Source organism: Xenopus tropicalis, chromosome 1, assembly GCF_000004195.4.
Source record: "Xenopus tropicalis strain Nigerian chromosome 1, UCB_Xtro_10.0, whole genome shotgun sequence".
Lineage (NCBI taxonomy): Eukaryota > Metazoa > Chordata > Amphibia > Anura > Pipidae > Xenopus > Xenopus tropicalis.
The window spans coordinates 93,746,167-93,770,712 of NC_030677.2; the positions used below are offsets into that span (position 1 = coordinate 93,746,167).

A 24,546-nucleotide genomic window follows, 5' to 3' on the forward strand; every position below is an offset into this window, starting at 1 on the left:
CCTGTATCTTTTTACTATAAATTCACTCCATTATACTTAGGGTTGGCTTCAATGTTGTCTGTTGCCTTGGGTTGGCTTTGCCATGTGTTGTCATCTACTGTAATCCTATAGCAGTGCTAGGTAGTTACCAAAATCCCATACTTCTGGTCAAAACATCTGGTGATGCACTCCATCAAATAGCACAGCTGGCTAATAAAGCCCTGTCTCGCTCCCTGCCAGGACATGGTTGTTCAACATAAGGAGCCAAAAAACGTTACTACCAAACAGGGATTAGCTACAGACTGTAATACAGCAACTGCTGACCAGCCACAAATACAAAGAGATGAATTATGTAAGTGTTGTACTACCTCAGACCTCTGTAAATGTGCTCCTCATATAAAGGAACAAATCAGGTGAAATATCTGATACAGCACTTTATTAGCTTGCAATGGTGGCTATTAAGATACTAGTTAATTTCCTATTCACACCACCAGAGGTGGACTACTATTAAGCTAAGTGTTGGTCTGGTTACTTTCCTTGTCCTTTAAGAACTGGGACAAATGCCCAGTTGAGTTTATTCTGTGTTAAATTTTCAGCAGGAAAGATGACAGGATACATGACTTATTGTTTATTTATAAAAACCCTTTATCATTATTTCTTGTCAATTCATCCCATAGGAAATCAACCGAAAGAAACAAAAACAGCCAAATGAACAGATACAAACTGACCACTAGGGGGTGGGGAAACATCACAGCTGCACTCCATGAAAAACTCCTGAACAGAACAGCTGCAGCAGTAACGGAGATTAAATCAAGGTGCAATAAAGCTCTTCAGCTTGTTTGGTTCTCTGAAGAGATAAGTCTGCATTCAATGGTTTCTTCTGTAGGGTTACTGTTATGTTCAGCACTGCACGTAAAAAGAAAAGAAAAAAGAAAAGAAAGGTAACTCTTATGAGAGCTCCAACATTAAAACCACTAACTTTTATCCAACCTACCACGATGTGCCACTTCTGATAGATTAACAGTTGAATGGACTGAATTTAACTATTTGACTAAAATTACTAAAGAGGCCAAAAACGTTTAAATGTTTTTATAATGTCCATTATTCACTTACAAAGCTCACAAAAATATTTCACAAAATTTAGAAACAGTCATTTAGGAAAAATAAACTGTAGTGCTGAAGAAAATGGATAGATTAGTGACATGCCTCTCTTGCCTATTCGCCAACAATGTACACCCAAACTATACTGGTTATAGTTATTTTAACAAATAGGCTTTATTCTTTTTACAATAGTGTGGAGTGTGTTGTTTTCAGATGTTAAAAAAAGGCTGAGGTGAGCAATTAAAATAATGGTTAAATATGGAAACAACTTTAAAGATACTAAATATACTCATATTGTAAAACATATTTAACATTAATCTCACTCACTGGTTGTTTTGCTTTGTCTCCATCTCTGTTTTGTTGTCTAGGTTCTGCCCTTCCCCGTCCTGCTCTTTATCACCAGCAGTTTCAATCCTCTGAGACAGAAAGTCTCCATTCACTGAAGCATCCATATCTTGGTGATCAAAAATAAACAATTTTCATTAAAGTTACTGTAATAATGGTTTACAAATTTCTAGTTGGTTCAAGCTAGAATAAGTATAAAAAAACTGGCATAAAATCTAGATGAACACATTATAAAGGAGTGACAATAAGGAGTGATCATAATTCAGACTTGGTGACCTAAAACATTTGAACATCAGAGGAACCTAAAATTGATTTTACTTGATTTATTTTAAAGGAGAAGGAAAGGTAAAAATGAAATAAGCTTTATCAGAAAGGTCTATGTAAATACAGCCATAAGCACACACAGAAAAGCTGCAGAGTCCTCTATCAAAAGTAACACAGGATTTCTTGTTTCCTTTTTTGTAAACATGTTCTTAGGTATCAGACTTCCTCTCTTAGAAAATCCTTCATTTCCGAGGCCAGAGTCTGTGCAGCTCTCTCCTCTCCCCTTCCACAACAATGCATAAAACTCACTTCCCCCTCCCTTAGTAATGTCTAATCTGAGCTACCAGCAGCTAGAGCTACAGCACAAGGATAGGAAGACCAAGCTAAAATAGCAGCTGCAATCTTAAACAAACGGAGGGAGCTTCTAGTTTTCTCCAGAATAAATAAAGCGTTCTAGGTGGCACTAATGTGGTGAATCTATTAGCAGTAAAATGCTAAAATGACTTTAAACAGCTCTTGTGGCTGTAAAGTAAAGGAATAAAAGACTCCTATCATGCTTAAAATGTTAGTACCTTCTTCAACCTTGCCAGTCTGCTTCTCCTCCTCTGGGTCTTTCTCTGCAGTGTTGACCTTTTGTACTGTTTTTTGTTGAGACTCCAACTTGGGGCCTAGGATACGAGCTTTAATTCGGGAATAAACCTCAGCAGCTTTGTCCATAACACTCTGGTTAGCTTTGTAACGTCGGATCTGGTGGTTGGATTATTAAGGAAAAGATTATTAAGGAAAAAAGAAGTTTGTTTAAATAAGGGAGATAAAAGAAAAGATTGTATCAATTAAAGAAAAGCTAAAGAACTGAATATTATGGGGCAGACTCAAACTCTAACATTTCTATTTTTTTTCATTATAAAATTCAAATAAACTAATTTCAACAAATGTAGTGATGGAAGCGCATGAAAGAAATAAAAATAAAACATCTGGTGCAATATGTATATAAATAAATAAATCACAGTGCAAGGTGTGAAAAGTGAATCCACTCCCACCAATACTGTCACTCTATCAGCTTACCAGATAGTAGTAATTAAAAGCCAAATAAATAGATGGAATGTACTTTTGCTTGTAGGGAACGCTAGGATCCTCAATACAGTGAAATAGAGAGGGAAAGCAACAAATAGTGTGATAACTTTTAATAAATGTTATCACACTATTTGTTGCTTTCCCTCTCTATTTCACTGTATTGAGGATCCTGGCGTTCCCTGCAAGCAAAAGTACATTCCATCTATTTATTTGGCTTTTATTTACTACTATCTATCTGGTAAGCTGATAGAGTGACAGTATTGGTGGGAGTGGATTCACTTTTCACACACCTTGCACTGTGATTTGTTTATTTATATACTGTACGTATTGCACCAGATGTGTTTTATTTTTATTTCTTTTATGTGCTTCCATCACTACATTTGTCTATACTTCAGAGACCCATTCAAAGGGGTTGGCTAAAGAGGGAGCTGCATATCTTTTAGACTTTTCAAACAGCACGGAAGCTTTTCCAAGATTTTCCATCAAGAGCGCTGAGTTTTGGTATTATATATACCATTTAATTTCAACAAATATCTGGCATTTACTAAAAAATCTCAAAAGAAAAAGCATGTGTGAAAAATGTTGCAGACATACCATTGTTCCCTTCCACTAAAATATTGCTAACAACAAAATTATCATATTCAATCTCTCTATGGCTAATTACTTAATTTACTTGCTAGGGATAGCACAATCTGCAAGGAGTACAAGCATGCACCTTTGCCCTATGACCTTAATTCTTTCATTTCATCTAAAAATATACTTTTTTTTTTTTTTTAAATTCAGGCAAGTTTATTGAGAAGATTTTACAGCAGTTTCAGCAGCTATAAATCACATTATGAGGCAGAGTTACACAATATAATAAGGTTCTAGTACAGTGGTTCTCAACCTTCTTAATGCCGCGACCCTTTAACACATTTCCTCATGTTGTGGTGACCCCCACAAAAAGACCTGGCGCACGCAGCGTGGCAAATTTTTTGACCACGCCCACTTTGTGGCCACGCCCCAGTTGCCACACCCCATTTTTAAAATAGTACCCATGATGGCACAATAGACAGCACCCCCATGCAGTGCCCCCCATACACAGTGCCTCATTTGCCCCCATAAACAGTACCCCCCCATAGACCATGCCCTCAATTGCCCCACAGACAGTAGCCCCCATAGAAAGTACCCTCCATACACAATGCCCCCATACACAGTGCCCCCCCATACACAGTGCCCCCCCCATACACAGTGCCCCCCCCATACACAGTGCCCCCCCCATACACAGTACCCCCCCATACACAGTACCCCCCCATACACAGTACCCCCCCATACACAGTACCCCCCCAATTGCCCCCATAGAGAGTACCTGCAGCCGACCGCTCCAGTACCGTCTGTTCTTGGGCTCCTGCTCCTTATTCGGCTCCTCGTACGGCGGCGACAGGACCTTTTGTAAGGTTGCGCCCGTGCGTACGTGTGACGTCACACGTACGCAACCTTATAAAAGGAACTGTCGCCGCCGTACGAGGAGCCGAATAAGAAGCAGGAGCCCAAGAACAGACGGTACTGGAGCGGTCGGCTGCAGCCAGCGCGTCCCGCTGGCCTGGATTGTTTAATCCGGGACAGCGGGACACGCTGTAAAAACCGGGACTGTCGCGACCCCCAGGTTGAGAACCGCTGTTCTAGTATAAGACATGTTTTGCAGTAACAAAAGTTGCGAGTTATGTTGCATATGAAAATACATTGTAACCTTTTCTTTTGTGTGCATTTTCCTTTCCCCTTCCATTTCCCTCAGGATGTTGGCACATATTACAGTTTACAAACATATTATCTTAAAATGCTTAAAGAAAATAATGCCTATTCTAGCCATTTTCCCCATTTTTTTGGGTTTCTTGGGAGCTCTTCTAGTTTTATATATTAGACAATGTGAATATTTGGGGGTGTTGAGTCTTTCCATTTCCTTGTTATTGCTTTTTTTGCTAAAAATAAAACATTCTCTGGTGAATACACTGAGATGTTGTGTGAGTAGTTCTTTGAGTCCTATGCCTAGCAGACACACTTGGGGGGGTTCTTGGGAGTTTCACCTCTAGGATCAAGTCTATTTTATTTAAAACCATGGTCCAATATTTACCCAGGACCAAGCATTCCCACACCATATGCATAAGTGTGGCGTTTTCTACATGGCATCTAGGGCATTCCGATGTTGTATTTGGGAATATGTGATGCAGCTTAGCTGGAGTGTAATACGCTCAGTGTACAAAATAAAGTTGTATCATCCTATCTCTATAGTTAAGTGATGCTGTGAGGGGAGATTCCAGCACTTCATTCCAACCATCATCATCTAGCGTGCCCAGGTCTGTTTCCCATTTCCCCTTAGTTTCTCTAGGGGTTTGTTAAACACTTTGCTATGCAGATTGGCGTACAGTGAAGAGATTAGCCCTTTTTGCAGAGCCTTGCATTATTAGGTCTACTGTTGAGTTTTGCGATATTTGGATAGTGGAGGGGAACTGAAAGATTTCTTTAAGATGATTAAAAGTAACCATTGTCCCATTTTGCCATATGTCATATCAGCATAACATTTCCCTGGCATGTCCAGAGTTAAACCTGGCAACATTTGGCTTTGTGTCCACAAGACACCCTTAATTAAGTCAATACACAACAAGGGACAGTGGAAGGTAACAAATTCATCAAACTCAATCAGACAATGCGGAACCAGCCAGTTGGGGCAGGAAGCTGGGGGCCTTTGGTTTCTTTGATCTGTTGATCAAAGCAAGGCAAAGTGTGGACCTAGGAACAGCAGGGGGTGCAGCTAGGAGAAAATATGGATTATAGAAAGGGATCCATATCTCCTTTGCTTTAGGGTTCACATCCTCATAAATCACATATTGGTTATGAGGGGGTTCCCAATGATACCAAACAGGCACTGCCTATACCCACCAGTTAGGAGGGATAGTTTCTGGGGGGCTGGGACATGAGACACCCCTCATGTTTAGTATCATTCTGATCGCCCACATATGGGCTAAAGCACACCCATATTTTCATAATATTGGGTACTGGCAAGTACCAATATTATATGACAAGAGACTGGCATGAGAAGTACAGCTCTCTACAGGGGGGGGTCATGTGACAAGTTCCTGGGCACTCCCCCCTCATGCATACGCTAATGAGGGAGGGTCCCAGCAGGAAGGATAAAAAGGGTACAGACCCAGGTACTAGTTAGCTCATTCTCAAACTCTTGCCTCAGGAGGACACAAAAGATAACTCGGTAACGTACACAGGGTTCTCTCTGTGTTTTATTTCCTTTTATTTTATTTACGGTTTGTATGTATATGTCTCTTTTTGTAAAACCTTTTTAAATGCACTGTTTACCCTTGTAATATTAAATATAAAAAATTTAATAAGTTCTGTCTTTTGGCTCTATAAAGATCCCCACGTACCTTGTTTACATGTGAATGTAGTAACAGCTTGGCTGTATGTGTATTGAGTAGAGGGCAGGTTCTGTGTAGATGCTAATTAACTAGTTGACTGCTAGCAGGAGAGTGTGTTTGACTGTAATATTAACCCTGTGGCTGCTGGCTAGTGTGTTTGTGGAAATAGTGGAAACTAACCCTAACTACGGTAAGAAAGCTTGAATGATATATTTGTGTATTAGGTTTCTATCGCCTGTTAATAATAGATGGTGGCAGCGAATAGTTATTTGGGGCAGTGGTGTGTTTGGGGGTGCTTGATGTTAGTCTAACCTGTGTGAAAGGTGACTGAGTGTAACCCCTTGTTGCCCTGTCCCCATGTCCTACGCGCCTTAGAGTGGCGTGTTCTCGACACTATACGTCCCCTATCCTAAGGATAATTCATCCATATTGACATTTCCCCTAGTTTAGCAACATGCGGAAACCAGTAGTTACACCATAGGGGGGTTTGCAGAAGGAAGCCCGTGAATTTAAGAATTTGTGTCTCCTTAATCCATATTAATCAAGTGTGTTGCATTACTACATTCTAGTATACTGTGTTGGAGGGTTTTTTAATTGACAAACATTGGAAGGTTGTGCATTTATTCCCCACCAGTAAAGCTTGCATATGGAAAAGAGTCTGGTGATGCGCCTCTTCCACCCAAGTAGCAAAGTGACTCATTTCAATATAGGAGAGCACAGGTAATTTTAAAAAGTAATTTTAAAAATGTATAAAAGACTGCAAAGCTTTGAAGCTCTGATGTAGGGAGAATAGAAACAACATAAATAAATAAATAAATAAATAAATAAAGAGCAGAATATCATAATTTGCAACAAACCTTAAAGCCAATTTTAAAGGTCAACTGCTCTTTAATTTTCTTAACCAGGTGTAAAAATCCTTTTTGGAGTGTCTAAATGCTATCCAACTTCTGAGTTACCAAGGGCAGGAAGTTTTCTTCTGTGGTGGAGGGCCGATAACAAATTCCCAAAACAAACCCATGCCAGGTTCACCTCCCACAGGCAGCACAGGATAGGCAGAGTATGGCACACACAGGCAGAATAGGGCAGGCAGAGTATGGAAAACACACAGGCAGAGTAGAGCAGGAGAGGCAGAGTAGGGAGGGAAACCTATCATGACTTCACAAGTAAATGAAAATGAATCTGAGATCTTACAGGTGTAAACATTGCAGGGGCTTGAACATGTGAACAATACATGGGGTTTGCAGGTGTGAACAATACAATGGCTTACAGGGTCACACAAGGGGGGGGCTGGATGTGTTCCGCAGGCTGCTAGTTGGACATCACTGGTCTAATTGATAATAACAATATCCCCTGTTTGTAATAAGTAATATATGTAATATGGAATCAAAGGGATGATAATTTGGTAGAAGGGAAAAGCATTTATTTACAGTATCATTCTTACCTTTTTAAGTGTGGCCACTACATCGGTGTTCTTCTGCAGGATCTGAGATGTCACCTGTAGCCCTCCTAGTTCTTCTAAAGCATCTAGACACTTCTGAATGTCCTGAGCAACAGAATAATAAAGGTGTCACTTTATTGCAATGGAGATCAGCCCGGTAGTCATGGCATCTTTGTGATGTTTAAAACACACAAGTGTAATATGGATAAGCAGGAGTTATTTCCAAAGGCTAACTGAAATTTTATGACTAACATTTAAGCTGAATTTGATCTTAAAGGAGAAGGAAAGATAAAAACTAAGTAATCTTTATCAGAAAGGTCTATGTAAATACAGCCATAAGCACTCACAGGAATGCTACACTGAGTCCTCTGTTAAAAGAAACCTTCTCCTTTTTTGTAAACATGTTCTTTGGGGATCTGACTTCCTCTCTCAGAAAAATCCTTAATTTGGGGGGCCAGAGACTGTGCAGTTCTCTCCCGCTCCCCCCTCCCTTAAGAATTCATAAAACTCACTCCCCCCCACCCTTAGGAATGTGTGATCTGAGCTACACTGGCTAAGCAGCAGCAGGAAGCTCCAATCTTAAACAGAGAAAGCTTCTAGGGTTCTTTACTCAGGTATGGTAATGCTTTCTGCAGAATAAATATACAGTCATATGAAAAAGTTTGGGGACCCCTCTCAACCTGCATAATAATTTACTCAACTTTAAATAAAAAAGATAACAGTGCTATGTCTTTCATTTCACAGGAACACTAATACTGAGTAGTATTTAGTTGTATGAAATTAAGTCAAATGTGAAAAACTCGCTATGCAAAAATTTGGGTATCCTTGCAATTTTGCTAATTATGAATGAATGTAACTGCTCAATACAGATTACTAGCAACATCAAATTGGTTGGATTAGCAGCTTGTTAAGGCTAATGCCACACGAGGCGTAGGGCTGAAATTTTCGGCAAGCAGAAAAGCGCTTGCCGAAAATTTCAGCCCTAGGCCTCGTGTGGCATTAGCCTAAAAGCCTTGAACTTCATAGGCAGGTGTGTCCAATCATGAGAAAAGGTATTTAAGGTGGCTAATTACAAGCTGTGCTTCAGTTTGACTCTCTGAAAGCATGGGATCCTCAAAACAACTCTCAAAACAAAGATTGTTCAGTATCATGGTTTAGGGGAAGGCTACAAAAAGCTATCTCAGAGGTTAGAACTGTCAGTTTCAACTGTAAGGAATGTAATCAGGAAATGGAAGGCCACAGGTACAGTTGCTGTAAAACCCAGGTCTGGCAGGCCAAGAAAATACAGGAACGGCATATGCGGAGACAACCCAAAGATCACCTCCAAAGACCTGCAAGAACATCTTGCTGCAAATGGTGTATCTGTTAACTGTTCTACAATTCAGCACAATTTGCACAAAGAACATCTGTATGGCAGGGTGATGAGAAAGAAGCCCTTTCTGCACTCACGCCACAAACAGAGTCTCTTGTTGTATGCAAAAGGTCATTTAGACAAGCCACAGTCATTTTGGAACAAAGTGCTTTGGACTGATGAGACAAAAATTTAGTTATTTGGTCATAAAAAAAGCCCTTTGCATGGCGGAAGAAGAACACCGCATTGCAAGAAAAACACCTGCTGCCTACTGTCAAATTTGAAGGCAGTTCCATCATGCAGTGGGGCTATGTGGCTAGTTTAGGGACTGGGGCCCTTGTTAAAGTTGAGGGTCAGATGAATTCAACCCAATATCAACAAATTCTTCAAGATAATGTTCAAGCATGAGTCACTAAGTTAAAGTTACGCAGGGGTTGGATATTCCAACAAGACAAATGACCCTAAACACAGTTGGAAATCTACAAAGGCATTTATGCAGAGAGAAAAGTACAATATTCTGGATTGGCTGCCACAGTCCCCCAGCTAAAAAAAAAAATTGAAGCAGGCTGTCCATGCTTGGCATCCATCAAATGAAACTTAACTGGAGAGATTTTGTATGAACGAATGGTCAAAAATACCGCCATCCAGAATCCAGACACTCATCAAAGGCGATTGGAGGCATCTAGAGGCTGTTACATTTGCAAAAGGAGGCTCAACTAAGTATTGATGTAATATCTCTTTTGGGGTGCCCAAATTTTTGCTCCTGTTTAACTTTTTTATGATGCATATTGCATATTTTCTGTTAATCCAATAAACTTTATGTCATTGCTGAAATACTACTGTTTCCACAAGGCAAGTTACTGCTTTTAAAGCTCAGCCAATGATAAACAAAACTCCAAAGAATTAAGAGGGGTTCCCAAACTTTTTCATATAACTGTAGTGTTCTAGGTGGCACTAATGTGGCAAACCTTTTGGCAGTAAAATACCAAAATAACTTTCTTTCTCCTTCAAAGAACTATTTTAACAGGTATCATACCTGGACAATAACATTTTCTGAATTGTGCTTAGTATCTTAGTATTAATATACACTGCTCAAAAAAAATAAAGGGAACACAAAAATAAGACATCCTAGATCTGAATGAAACATTCTTATTAAATACTTTGTTCTTTACATAGTTGAATGTGCTGACAAAATCAAATTTATCAACCCATGGAGGTCTGGATTTGGAGTCACACTCAAAATTAAAGTGGAAAAGAACACTACAGGCTGATCCAACTTACATGTAATGTCCTTAAAACAAGTTAAAATGAGGCTCAGTAGTGTGTGTGGCCTCCACGTGCCTGTATGACCTCCCTACAGCGCCTGGGCATGCTCCTGATGAGGTGGCGGATGGTATCCTGAGGGTTCTCCTCCCAGACCTGGACTAAAGTATCCACCAACTCCTGGCCAGTCTGTGGTGCAATGTGGTGTTGGTGGATGGAGCGAAACATGATGTCCCAGATGTGCTCAATTGGATTCAGGTCTGGGGAATGGACGGGCCAGTCCATAGCATCAATGTTTTCGTCTTGCAGGAACTGCTGACACACTCCAGCCACATGAGGTTTAGCATTGTTTTGCATTAGGAGGAACCCTGGGCCAACCGCACCAGCATATGGTCTCACAAGGGGTCTGAGGATCTCATAGCGGTACCTAATGGCAGTCAGGCTACCTCTGGCGAGCACATGGAGGGCTGTGCGGCCCCCAAAGAAATGCCACCCCACACAATTACTGACCCACTGCCAAACTGGAGGATGGCAGGCAGCAGAACATTCTCCACGGGGTCTCCAGACGTCTGTTACATGTGTTCAGTATGAACCTGCACAGGGCACCAGTGGTGAATTTGCCAATCTTGGTGTTCTCTGGCAAATGGCAAACTTCCTGCACGGGGTTGGGCTGTAAGCACAACCCACATCTGTGGACTTTGAGCCCTCATACCACCCTCATGGAGTCTGTTTGAGCAGACACATGCACATTTGTGGCCCGCTGGAGGTCATTTTGCAGGGCTCTGGCAGTGCTCCTCCTGTTCCTCCTTGCACAAAGGCGGAGATAGCGGTCCTGTTGCTGGGTTGTTGCCCTTCTACGGCCTCCTCCATGTCTCTTGATGTACTGGCCTGTCTCCTGGTAGCGCCTCCATGCTCTGGACACTACGCTGACAGACACAGCAAACCTTCTTGCCACAACTCGCATTGATGTGCCATCCTGGATAAGCTGCACTACCTGAGCCATTTGTGTGGGTTGTAGACTCCGTCTCATGCTACCACTAGAGTGAAAGCACCGCCAGCATTTAAAAGTGACCAAAACATCAGCCAGAAAGCATAGGAACTGAGAAGTGGTCTGTGGTCACCACCCACACAATCACTCCTTTATTGGGGATGTCTTGCTAATTGCCTATAATTTCCACCTGTTGTCTATTCCATTTGCACAACAGCATGTGAAATTGATTGTCAATCAGTGTTGCTACCTAAGTGGACAGTTTGATTTCACAGAAGTGTAATTGACTTTGAGTTTCATTGTGTTGTTTAAGTGTTCCCTTTATTTTGTTGAGCAGTGTATGTTGCTCTTACTAACATTATGACAGGAGCTACTTTCAACTGGCCTGACACTTTACACTACATGTCCTGGAACTCCAGGCCATGCACTTCTCTGCAAGTACTAACATAGGAGAAATGGAATGTAAAAAGGAAGAGTGTGTGGCAGCCTTAGAGTAATATACTTAGGAATAACCACATGTTCACTAGATATTATATGACCAACCACAGGCCTTATATTAAATATGAGAGGATTGCTTACATTTCTACAAAGAAAACAAAGCATTAATGAGATTTCCTGAAAGTTAGTTTGTTTATACTTACAGGATTATCCACTTTCAGTGCAAATTTGATTTCACTATGAAGTTTTTGGAGTTTTTCTTCCACTGTAGGCTCTGGTTCAACATAGTAAAATAGTGAAATGGGTATAATCGTTATAAATGTCACACAAATGCATCTGTGCAACTTTTAATTCTTTTATAAATATGTTTTTAAAAAAAAAAAAAAAAAAAACTATTCCTTTAACTGAAATACATGGAAAAAAAACACAGCACCCTTCTCATAAATGAACAGAATCTAGAGTTAATTCTTAGCAAAATTCATCCAGCTCACCTTTTTTCACCACCTTCCGAGCAGTTATTACCTCTGGTTTCTTTTTCTCCTTCTCGACTTTAGAAGGTCTAAAAAAGAAGAATTCTGGTTTTCACACCACAAAAACACATTCTACATTTTCTTTAGGTAGATTTTCAAATGGATACTCTTCCACATCACAGAAGTTTGTTTCTTCCTATTACCTCCCCCTTGGTCTTTCTCCACGTTTCTCCTTCTGGTTTGTTTTTCTTGCACTTTCAGAAGGCCTTGTTTTTTTTATTGTTTTCTTTACCTAGAAAATATAGCACAATTACATTATCAAAAGAGAAAAAAACAAAAACATTTGGTTCTCCAATATAATGATTACATGTATTAAAAAATGTTGCAGTAAAATGGTATAGTAAGTAAAAATGCAAGAGAGCATATATATCTGATGCTCATAGCCAGTGTATTTAGAGACATATGGGAAAACGATATACAAACTATTTACTCACTTTACTAGGTTCCCCATTTGAGAAAGATTATCAATAAATCACATGTGCACATTTCTGGCAGCCATTGGGGTGGGGGGGGGGGTACATTTGCAGGGGGCTTAAAATCATCCAATTATACTGGACGCAAAGGAAAAAATGGCTTTATTATGGCAGCTGTACAACAATAACCTTAAGCCTAGTATCAAGTGTTAATCATAGTGGTATGACAATTAAAGAAAATTCCATCATGCTGGATTAATTAAAATACTATTTATATTTGGATAGATTACCAGGTGAAAGATTACAAAGAGTGGGGATGGAACATTATTATAATTTTGAGGTTGGCAATGTAAGTTCAGTTTTTGCTAATGATACACAATTGTGCAAAAATATTCCAACTCAAATTTGGCAGCTTTGCAGCAAGATTTTACAAAATTGGAGAAGTGGGCAGTAAGATGGCAAATTACATTATGGGACTGATTTACTAAAATTTTTTTGGGCCTTTAAAGTCTTAAAAACTCGACATGGTATAAATTAAACTCATTGTTGTAATGTTGTATGAAAATTTAAAGTTTATGTTAGAAAATCACCAAAGTATCATTAAAACTCGAAAAATGAGTTTTAATGGACGTATGTTTCCAAGAATCCTTTTTTTTCCCCCAAACAGGAATTGCTCAAGCAGCCTTTTAGGAGCATTGGCACTCATTCTTGGAAAACAATAATGTGTTTAAGTTTTACTTGAAAGTGTGTGTGAAAGAAAACAGGAACCATCTTGTTGTCAACCATCTGTACTCCATCTTGTTCATATCAATTAATATAGGAGTGTTTTAAATATGTTTAAATTGTTGTTCTGTTAAAAACTGTGAAATGCTGATTTTGCCTAATGGAGGGGCCTCCAACAAAAATAGCCCACTCCACCCTTTGTAACCTTTAAGAGGAGGCTTGGCTGGAATGGCTACAGGGCTCCTCCACTTCTTGTCTGCTTTTAAAGATAACAAAGTCTTGTGTAAGCTTAACCATATAAATGTTAGGATTTGGGTGCTAAAACTTAGCAAGTTAAGAGACAAAGTCATTACGTTTTGTCTGCATACTCCATTCACATGAATAAACTTATCTTCAATCAAATTGGCCTATTCAACAGTTTTAACAGTTTTCAACAGGTTAACTTTCCATTGAAAGTGTGTGAAATAGAAAACAATTATTGGATTAACTTCCCCTTGAAAATGTATGAAGGACAGGCTGTCACTGACTATTCTATTTCTCTACTATTCTAAGCCTCCATTGGACTCAATGATACTTGACTAGTGATGAGCAGAATTTTTGTGCCAGGCATGGATCTGCACGAATTTTGGCAAATTGTTTCTCAAAACTTCCTTGAAATTGCGGCGCACTAATTCATGGTCAGCTTAAAAAAAAAAAAAAAAAAAAAAAAAGCTTGTGAACTTCAAATCAAATTAGGGAAGGCCGCTTCCAAAAAAGTTGCATGCATTTCGGGAATTTTTCGCCGTTTTGCAAATTTTTCCATAGTATCAAGAATTTTTCACCAAAGCAAAACAGAACAGATTTACTCATCTCCAATTATTTTTTTTTTGCCAAAAATTAACTAAATGTAAATAAATCACGAAATGAATGAAATTCTATTAGGGGCATTCTCAAGTGAGAAGAATTTGGGAGTTATTGTGAATCAAAGACTTGGTAACTCTATGCCCACGTCTGCTAAAGCTAATAAAGTATTTGTATAGAGAACGGTAATAAGGGACATAAACATGACTTTTTATAGAATCCTGGTAAGGCCTTTCCTCTCAGCTCAAACCTGTCAGGGCATGGCATAAGCCTGCACAGCTTGCTCCTCTTCTCTCTTGGGCCAGTCAAACCCAAAATATGCAGTGTAAATTGAATTTTGCATTATAATCTGCTTTGTCCTGTCTCCTTTTTATATGCAGGATGCCACATTTAGCAATCCAGGTAAACTTTGTCAAGGGTATGTAAGGGATACCAACATTTTCTTATTGTTAAAAGGTGGATGGGCCTGCCTGTCATTGTGTGCAATGTTGCTTTTTTATCAATTGTGCATTTCTGGGCCAAAATTTGCCCCATAGGAGCAGTGACATGGAAGATTGGAAACACGCTGGCAGACAAGTCATGCATCGTTGTCACATAGTTTAGATGCCTTTAGGTCAACTGTCAACTACTGTAGTTTATCTACATGTACATATTAAGCATTTTAGAATCTGTGCACCATGCACTAGGGAAAGCATTGGGATATCAAGTACAGGTATCGGACCCCTTATCTGGAAACCCGTTATCCAGAAAGCTCCAAATTACGGAATGCCCGTCTCCCATAGACTCCATTTTAATCAAATAATTCAGAATTTTAAAACTGATTTCCTTTTTCTATGTAGAAATAAAACAGTACCTTGTAATTGATCCAAACTAAGATAGAAATAATCCTTATTGGATGCAAAACATTCCTATTGGGTTTAATTAATGTTTTATTGATTTTTTAGTAGACTTAAGGTGTGGAGATCCAAAGGAATTTTATAAAGCACTCAGGTCAAAAAGAGATATAGTTTAACATGGTCAGCAGCACAAAGGTAAGGTCCAAATCTAAACCCTCAGGAGCCACAATGTTTAAGCCCATAAACTGGCCCCTAAGAATAAAGATCCTCTTACGGAGGGAGGTAAATGCTTTGTCAGCTGCCATGCAAATAAGTTGGTGAGCCGCAGTCTTCTTGATCACTCATGGGAGAAACACCTGGAAGGGAAATACGTATTCTAGGCTAAAGAATTACATAGGGGTGAAAAAAGACCAGAGTCCATCAAGTTCAACCCTTCCAAGTAAAACCAGCACACACTATTCTATCTATACACTCACATACATAAACTATATATATATATGTAGATATTAGTATCACAATAGCCTTGGATACTATGCTTGTTCAAGAACTCATCCAGGCCCCTCTTAAAGACATTAAAAGAATCTGCCATCACAACATCACTAGGAGGGACATTTCACAACCTCACTGCCCTCACCGTGAAAAACCACCTAGGCTGCTTCAAATGGAAGCTCTGTTCCTCTAATCTAAAGGGGTGGCCTCTGGTGAGTTGATCATTTTTATGGGGGAAAAAAGAACATCACCTATCAGCCTATAATCCCCTCTAATGTACTTGTAAACAGATAGTTAATAGTATGTCTGCTCCTATTACTAGAGAAAACCTATCTACCTGTGTAAAACCACACTTCATTAAAAGTTTCTGAAACACCTTAGTGTAGAGCAGTGATCCCCAACCAGTGGTTCATGAGCAACATGTTGCTCCCCAAAACCCCTGGATTTTGCTCCCAGTGGCCTCAAAGTAGGTGCCCAGTTTTACATTTCTGGCTTGGAGGCAAGTATTGATTGCATAAAACCCAGTGTAAAGCCAAACAGAGCCTTCTACAGGCTACCAGTCCACATAGGGGGCTACTGAATAGTCAATTATAGCTCTTATTCGCAGCCCCCAGAAAACTTTTTCATGCTTGTGTTGCTCCCCAACACTTCGATTTGAACGTGGCTCACGGGTATAAAAGGTTGGGGATCCCTGGTGTAGAGGCTTCATTTGCCTTGATCTTGACTGAGGAAATCTGCCAGGAAAACTGTCTATGAGGTATGTGTATCAATATACCACCAAAGATAGGCTTTTAGTGATGTGAAGTTGACCCACACCCGACCCTAACCTGCCTGCTCCCAGCGCGAATCCTACTCAACCCAGCAAGCCCCCTTTTATTTATTTAGACCCAAGCCCAACCCGCCCATCTCTGACATCAAAAAAGCCCCTGGCGAGAACCATCCAGTGAAATACTATGTAAAAAATGCCCCTAGGTTCCAGCAGATTGATTAGTAGAGAGTTTTTTTTCTGGTTCCAGCAACTGTTAGAAGGACCATACATTCACACCTGCATCTGTGTCGAAGACAGCCCAAGGATTGTTAAAGTAACAGTGCCTCTGAGACTGGCCAAGGTCATGTGGACGATGGTCTTGAGTCTGGGCCAAGATCACTCTTTAGTCTGTTGTGAGGTGGAGGAGGCTGAACTTCTGGTAATTTATGATTTGTCTGATCTACAGAAGTGATTATTACCTGGACAGTATGCCATTGGGCAAGGCCATCTGCCAGGAAAAGAAAAAAAAAAAAAAGATCCCGAGGTCTGGCAATGCTTCTGCCATTACCATTGCCATGTAAAGAGGTGCCAAAGACAGGATGAAGGAAAAAGAGACAAATTCCAAGTAGGTGCTTGCTACAAGAGAAGCCTCTCATGATCAAGATGGATAGTAATATGGAAGTAGGCATCTTTAATAATGATCACTAACATGAATTCATCCTTGTCCATGAACATCATTACTGACTGAATCAATTCCACTTCGAAGCAACAGGTGCAGACAAATTAACTGGGACACTTTAGGTTCGGTACTGACCAGAAGAAGCTATTGTCTAGGAACAATGAGGAGTTTGCGTAAAAACCCCTGCCTGTATCTAACAAAGTCAGGCCCTGAATGGCTCCCAGAAGTGCCCATCTTTTGGGATTTTGTGTTGGTACTCTCAATCTGCTGGGAAGGATGTGAGAGAATTCAATTTGGTCCTTTACCCAATTTGACCACACCTCCTGGATGTACTTTAGGTGGCTGGTTAGTCGTTTGAGCTTTTCTTAAATGTGGTTTGGATCTTTGGTTAAAGGATCAGTGCCTTAGGTTATTCTGCTTGGGTTTGTTTTGGAGGGGTAAAATGCTCATTCCTTCCAGAGCTTGGGAGATAATCTTCTTCTCCAAGTATCTGTTTTCCCAAACAAAGTTAAGCTGATCATTAAACATTTGGACTTTATATCCACAGACCATGTCTTTAGCCAGAGGAATTGACTAGCAACTATCTATTAAGAGGAGGCTTTTCCAGCTTGGCTGTATCTATGGTCACACTGCTGACATAGGTGTTTGCAATCTGAGAAAAGAGCAGATTTTTAGAAGAGCCCTCTGATCCTTTAAGATGTGCCACTTGTCTATGATATGGATACCCATGCATAACAAAGATAGGTCAAAATGTAGCCCCCAATAACTTTACAAAACATCTATAGGGTCTTTGCTGTTTCACTAGGCCTGGTGATGAAGAGTGTGGACCTGAATTTTAAACCGACAACTGCAGTTCTCCATGGAGCAGAAAGGCATGTGAGGTACGCAGGTCAGAAAAACTAACAATGAGGACACAAAATCTTCAGGCTGGAGGCACTGTGAAGCAGGCCCCCGGGTGGTCTTAGATTGTGGCCCTGACCATTGCTCTCCGAGCCATCTGGATGTCCACCCTTCCAATGACACTAAAAGAAACTGAGGATTCAGGAAGGCAGGAAGGGGATGAAGCTCTGAGCAGGAGGAGAAACCACTATTAGTCTTTAAGTGTGTGTTCTCTACCTGTAGGATCTTTATCTCCATGGTGCCTGTGCCCCCCAATCTAGCCAAGAAAATGAAGGATAATACCAGTAATATTAATGTCAGGAATCTTAGTAAAAATAAATGTATATATGAATAAAAGCATAAACAAAAATAAACAGCAAAGTGTCCTTTTCATCAATGAGAATGCCAGTCTTTGCCCGTGTCTAATAATAAGTAGTAACATTTTTAGTCATAATTCATTATCACTAAGATAACTTAAATGTTGCAGAGAGACAAGGCAGCTGCTGTTACAACAAGATCATTAGTACTTAATGGAATGAAAACATAAATAAGCAAAACTCTTTCGAATTTCATTTTTCTTACCTTCTTGTCACTATCAGAATCATCAGAAATTGCCCTGACTTTCTCCTTTTTGCCCTTTTTAATTTCAGATGCTACAGGCTTCACTTCTTTTACTGGCTTCTTGTCTTCTTCAGAGTCAGAAGATGATGAACTCTTTTTTGGCTTTGGAGGTGCTATGACTTCACTCTTGCTGCTGTCACTGTCAGAGTCACTTTTGTCACCTTTTTCAGCCTTCTCCCTTTTCTTTCTCTCTTCCTCCTCTCTTTCTTCTTCACGCAGTCGTCGCAATTGTTCTTCTTGTTCTTTCTTTCTACGCTCTTCTAACTCCCTCCTTCTCTCCTCATCTCTCTTCTTCCACTCACTTATCCGATCTACTGAACTGTCACTGTGGAAAGATTTCAAAATAAAAGAACTAGTACAAATATAAGCTTATCTTATGATGATGATGTGAAAGTGTTTAAGATTCTCACCTGTCGCTGCTGTCACTTGAAGGAATGGGCTCTGCCTTGCGCCCTCGGCCACGTGGTTTAGGTGCAGGTTTCTCTGCTATGATATGATGAACAGAAATTATGAATGTAGCTCATCCATGACACACATTCAATTTTATGGAAGAAGAGCCTCACTCACCAGGTCGACGTCCCCTTGGGGTCTTCTTTACAGGTGCCTCAGAATCAGAGGATGACAAAGAAGGGGATGATGCAGAGGAGGAAGAAGGGGATTTCTTCTGTTCTTCTTCTTTTTTTTCATCTTCTGACTCATCTGATTTGGAGTCAGACTCTGCAAATATCTGAAGGGAAAACCAAATATATCTGTCTGAGATTTTTGCATTCTATTTTCTGTATGACCACAGATTAGTTAAATGACGATTTTTAATGAACAAAAATAAAGCTACTGACCTTATTTTTTTTCCCTAAATTTGTGGTCCTTCGCTGAATTCTGGGAGTGCTTTTTTCTGGGGTAAAGTCCTATTTTAAACAGGAAAAAATATCTTTTTTACATAAACAAAAAAATTAAGAAACCGCAGGCATCAATAAATGTAAAAGAAATGCCTTATTTCCAAAGAATCTCACCTGGTCGCTGTCTGAATTCTCCTCTTCAGAGCTTGATGCACTGTCTGGTTCCTGCTCACTGGATGAATGTTTTGTACGTTTGGCACTTGGAGGCTACAGAAAAAAAGAAAACAGTAATGTTGGAGAAAAGATAGGTATCATCTCTGGAGAATGATAGGACCATATATGAGAGAAATGGATAGAGGGCAGTGAGGGGTTAAAGGGTAGAAGGTATGGGTGAAAAAATTAAGAAACTGATAATTTTCCAGTTGCCAAAATCAAAACAGTTTAGACTGATGAATGCTACAAGATGGCTGATCCCTTGTTACCTTGTTATTGACTCAAGTCTGACTTTTCAAAATCTTTTAAAATGTGGCTGCTGTAGCCGTGAGGTTGGAAGGCATGGCAAAATCTGATTCACATAAGTGCTCCCTTCAACTGTTTGTCTGGTCTGTCTATAAGCTAACATCGCTGCTGCCTCAGCAACGAGGATGCAAGGTGCCAGTTTCAACACTTTGCAATAGAACACATACAAAACTTCAAACTTATTGCAAATTTAAATGTCTCAATTAAGGTCAATAGTCAGGTGGATACTGTGGTCTGAACCTCAGTAAATGCATTTTATTTGAAAGTAGTTCAAAATACTTCCTAAATATGTGTAATATTTGAGACCCAGTGGAGTGCATCTGCTGTAGGATGTGCATCTTGCAATTATAAACAAATAAAAAAATAAAAATAGTGCCAGAAAACTGTAAGTGTGATGCTTGTACAACTCATCTAAGCATACGATGCAAAAAGTTTTCTCCAATAAGTGTTCACTTTTAAAAAGAATGAGGTTGACTAGACAGCTATAAAGTATGCTGCAGAACACTCGCTGTTTATGTTTTAATTAATGCCACCAAAAGAGATAACCTGGTTATCTTAGCAGAAAATACCAATGGTAGATGATTGGTAGGAAATAATTTTATATTTTCAAGTGAACTTTAATGATTTTAATATAACTAAGTGGTAAGAAGCTGAACTAAGTACTAACAAGTATAGGATCTATTATCTGGAATGTTGAGACCTTAAGTATTTTAAGGGATAAGGGAACTTTGCGGAATTTGGACTATATTTTAATTCCACGAAAAACATTCAAATATTAATCTAATAAGATTGCTTCACCACTAATATTTATGCAGCTGAGTTATCATCCAATACAAGGTACTGTTTTATTATTACAGAGAAAAAACATTTTTAAAAACTGGAATTATTTGCTTAAAATGGACTCTGTGGGAGATGGCCTTACTGTAATTTGGATTTGGGATCACATACCTGTAGTAACTAATAAGTTCAAAACTATGGACAGCTTTTTTGTATAACATAGGGGACTGCAAAATTTTCAAACCTCATATGGTAAATATTATACAGATAGGTGAAAAATTATACTGCGTAAGCATGTAGCAGACTAAGTTCTGATTAAGTTCAGTTGGGTTGTGGCTCATGGAAATAATGAATTACCACTGAAAAGTTCTGCATATGTTGGTATCCATATAAAGGAAAATTATGTTTGTACACTGTTTTCACATTTACTTCTTTGAAGCCAAATTATCTTTATAACAAACTGAAGCCTCTTTATAAAGTGACCTATAAAGTGACATATACAGTGACCCTTGCATCTCCTTGAATAGTGTACCGTGGTTGTACGTCCTTTTCTTTTCACTCCTCCCTTGTCACTTCCCTCTTCATCACTGGATGACACACCAGCTGTTGGAAGAATTGCCTGACCAGTTTCCTGCTCTTCTTCACCATCGCTCCTGGCTGTGGACTTCTCTTCAGGAACATCACTGTCTGAGGAGCTGACAGACTAAAAGTACAAAAGAAATGATGGTGATAAAATGATTTTTACAATACTGATGGAAAAATGAGCTGATGCTGAAGACAGAAAATTAACCTAAGTTTAGAAATTAGCAAGGCCATATGGTCTGTGTAGTGAGTGATACAGTTTATACAAGGAAAGATATTTGTTTACAAAGTTTGCACACTTACTGCAGGAGGCAGGCTGTAGCTAGCTTGTGGATTATTCTGGATTTCCCAGAGCCCTTCATTGAATCCTTTCCTTTTGTTTGGTTTGCCATACTTATCTTTACATTTTTCATATGGAAAGAGATCCTTGGGTGCCAAAAATGCTCTATAATCAAAAAAAGATACCTTGATAAAGAACAAAGTAATAAGTATCCACTAAAAAATTATAACAAAGAGAAAAACACATAAAACTGAGCAGTAAAACATTACAGAGGAAACGAGTCTGCTACTCACGTCTCATGGGTCCCATAAAAGAATATTGGGTATTTATTTGGTGGAGGTTTCACAGCCCCGTCTTTGACATCATCAATCTAATTATTGGAGAACAGAAGCAATAAATTTGATTAGAAATAAAATAATGAAACAAAGTAAACAATTTTAAATGAAAAATACATTTTTTAAAAAATTTAATAAGGAATTAAAACACTAAATAATACTTCACAGATCAAAGAGCACATTTATGGCAAAGTGACACACACAAAAAAATAAATAAAAAAGAGAAGGAAGATATGTATACCAAACCTCATTGCTCACAAAGGAGCTCACTTTATCTCATTAATGGTTTGACAGCTTTAGTTTGGTTAAGGATCTTTACATTATAGAGGAAAGAACGGTGTCCATTCGGTGGTACATGGTTAAAGTTGACCCATTTGCCCTACATTTCTAAGCTCACAGTCATTTTGGGCGATTTTCTTCAGGTAAATTTCATTTTTAAATAAGAAAACACCATACAATTACGAAATTGCATTTATCAAGTCAGCATTTTTATTGTTTACCATTCTTGCATTAAGCAAAGAATATATCAATACATCAACGTTCAATCTACAGCTAACATTTCAGTATACTGTCAACTTAGGAAGGTCTAAGGGCTGTGCTGACCTTCAGTGTGGGAGATTAGTCAGCAATGTTAAAAGGGGCTGGAGTGCCTCTTGAAGTATATTGCACCAGGGTCCCCAAACTTTGTCAAATTTAACACATATCAACACTTTTCTGTGACTTCATTGACGAATGGGAGTTTCTTTTTTTAACTCCTTTATACATAACTCTATAACTCCTATTTTAGACAAACTCAGTCCTGTTTTTCCTCAGGTATTTGATTTAAATGCACTATAGAGGCCAATTTACATACACTGCAAATTATTATCCAAAAATGCAAAGAGAAACTTTCCAAGTTCAATCTTCCCTTTAACAAAAAGCATCCAAAATGAAAAACAGTCTATTCCTTGGATCAAGACTTATAGCATTACTATTAAGGGACTACTAGTACTTTCTCACTTGCTAAAATGACATCCAGACCCTATCCATGAAATATCTACACATGCAAGCACAACTGCTTCTGGAAAGAATCTCCACAGCTTGATACCATAAAAATCCTATCTGCAACATAAACTCCCCCTTTTTTTTGCTCCCCCATCAGAGCTGCAGGGTGAGACAGCCCACTCTTCAGTACAGACACTGACAGACTGCCATTGCTTGCTATAGCTAAATCGATTATCTTGAAGTATTCAAACGTCCTTTTCCACCAACAACTTAACTAAACAGTCCCGTTAAGGCAGGGGTACCCAACCTTTTTTTTACCGGTGAGCCACATTCAGATATAAAAAGAGCTGGAGAGCAACACATGCATGAAAAAACAGGTGCGCCAGTTTTTATGCATCCAAAACTTGCTTCCAAGCCAAGAATTCAAAAATAAGCACCTGCTTTGATGGGAGCAACACCAAGGGGTTGGTGAGCAACATGTTGCTCCTGAGCCACTGGTTGGGGATCACTGCATTAAGGGTATATGTACCTGGCATAGTTGAAACCCCCAAATGCTTAACTTTACAGTTATCTACATTTAATCTTACCTGCCACTTAGATGCTTAGATTGCCAGTTTGTCCATAGCCCCTACAATGATGATACATCCTGCATGGATTAAACTGTCCTCCATAGGGTTATTTAGCCAACACAGCACAGATACGTTGCCTTCAACGCCCTCTTCCAAGTCATTAAAAATAGATAAAATGGTTGAGTAAACACTCCTCCAATATGGAACCCTAGGAAACACTATTAAAACCCTTAAACGGTTACAAAATGTACTACTGAAAACTACTCTCTTTACCCCAGATCCTGTCACCATGGGCAGTTTCTCAGCTCATACACTCATCTACATTTCCTCTTGTAAATTCTGCGCTTAGCATGGACTGCCATCAGAAGAACTCTATTATCATTCATTCAAACAGGCCCTTCACCAACAACATTTGGAAAAACAAGCATTGATTGCTTTTCCATTTCATGTACCACTTCTACGCGGTTTGACTGGCAGCCCTTTAAGGACAGCAATATAACAGCAACTGCATTGTGAATTGAACTACTTGTAAAGCATAGGCATTTACAGTTAAGCTATAGACAGTTTATCTTCCCTGATACTCCTTTTTGTTCTCTACTCCAACTATTAACATCTTCACTTTTTGTGGAAAGGTAAATTAGTTAAACGGCTAACTGGCAGTGATCTGTACAGGAAAAAAAAACTTATGCCCTCAAAGTTCTTTCTCACCACCTACTCCATAACAGTGCCCTTTTTCCTATGCAATTTCACACTCAATCTACCTTGCTTGTCTACATATATTTCTTTTGTCATGCTTTCCAGTTGTATATCCATACCTGTTTTTTTCTCTTAATCTGTCATCACAACTAGTTATACTTCCCCAATCTAATGCGCCACTTTTTTCCTTTATTAGATAGTTTGTATGGATTTGGTCCTTCTCTCCCCAGCCCCTCCTTTTCAACTCCTCTCCCGCCTGCACGCCCCATACTCTTCGCAGTGCTTCTCATTAATGATTTATATTGTCAAAGTATTTTCATACCCTCGCAGGCCAGTGTGGGTATCCCTTCATCTTTGCGAACACCAAATCTCCCGGCTTGAAGTTAAGCGGCATGGTTACTGTCCGATTCGGGTCTCCCCTACTCTGTACACTGTGTTGGGTCAGTTCCCCTGCCTCCGCCGGAAGTCCCGCCCTTGCTTTCTGATTGGCTTTCGAAACCATCACTTCAAGGGGCTAAAGAGACGATTGACTACGATGTTGGGGGTGGATCTTGTAAAGCCA

General features: G+C 39.4%; 1 protein-coding gene across 2 annotated transcripts; it reads right to left on the reverse strand.

The window, feature by feature from the left end:
• Nucleotides 1–592: 592 nt before the first annotated feature.
• Nucleotides 593–24,505, reverse strand: hdgfl2 (HDGF like 2). 2 transcript variants are annotated; one of them, XM_031897188.1, is made up of 16 exons: nucleotides 24,307–24,505; nucleotides 21,694–21,770; nucleotides 21,424–21,565; nucleotides 21,071–21,241; nucleotides 19,417–19,509; nucleotides 19,243–19,311; nucleotides 18,974–19,133; nucleotides 18,817–18,889; nucleotides 18,368–18,731; nucleotides 12,322–12,410; nucleotides 12,140–12,207; nucleotides 11,852–11,922; nucleotides 7,612–7,713; nucleotides 2,262–2,436; nucleotides 1,408–1,534; nucleotides 593–885 (listed from the first exon to the last, which is right to left on the reverse strand). In XM_031897188.1, exons 1-16 carry the CDS (start codon nucleotides 24,484–24,486, stop codon nucleotides 810–812), a joined length of 2,037 nt encoding a protein of 678 aa, XP_031753048.1. In that variant the 5' UTR covers nucleotides 24,487–24,505; the 3' UTR covers nucleotides 593–809. The 2 variants fall into 2 exon arrangements, with proteins under 2 accessions (XP_031753048.1, NP_989176.1); NM_203845.1 differs by having other exon boundaries at nucleotides 595–885; nucleotides 18,817–18,892; nucleotides 24,307–24,479.
• Between the last annotated feature and the right edge of the window lie 41 nt (nucleotides 24,506–24,546).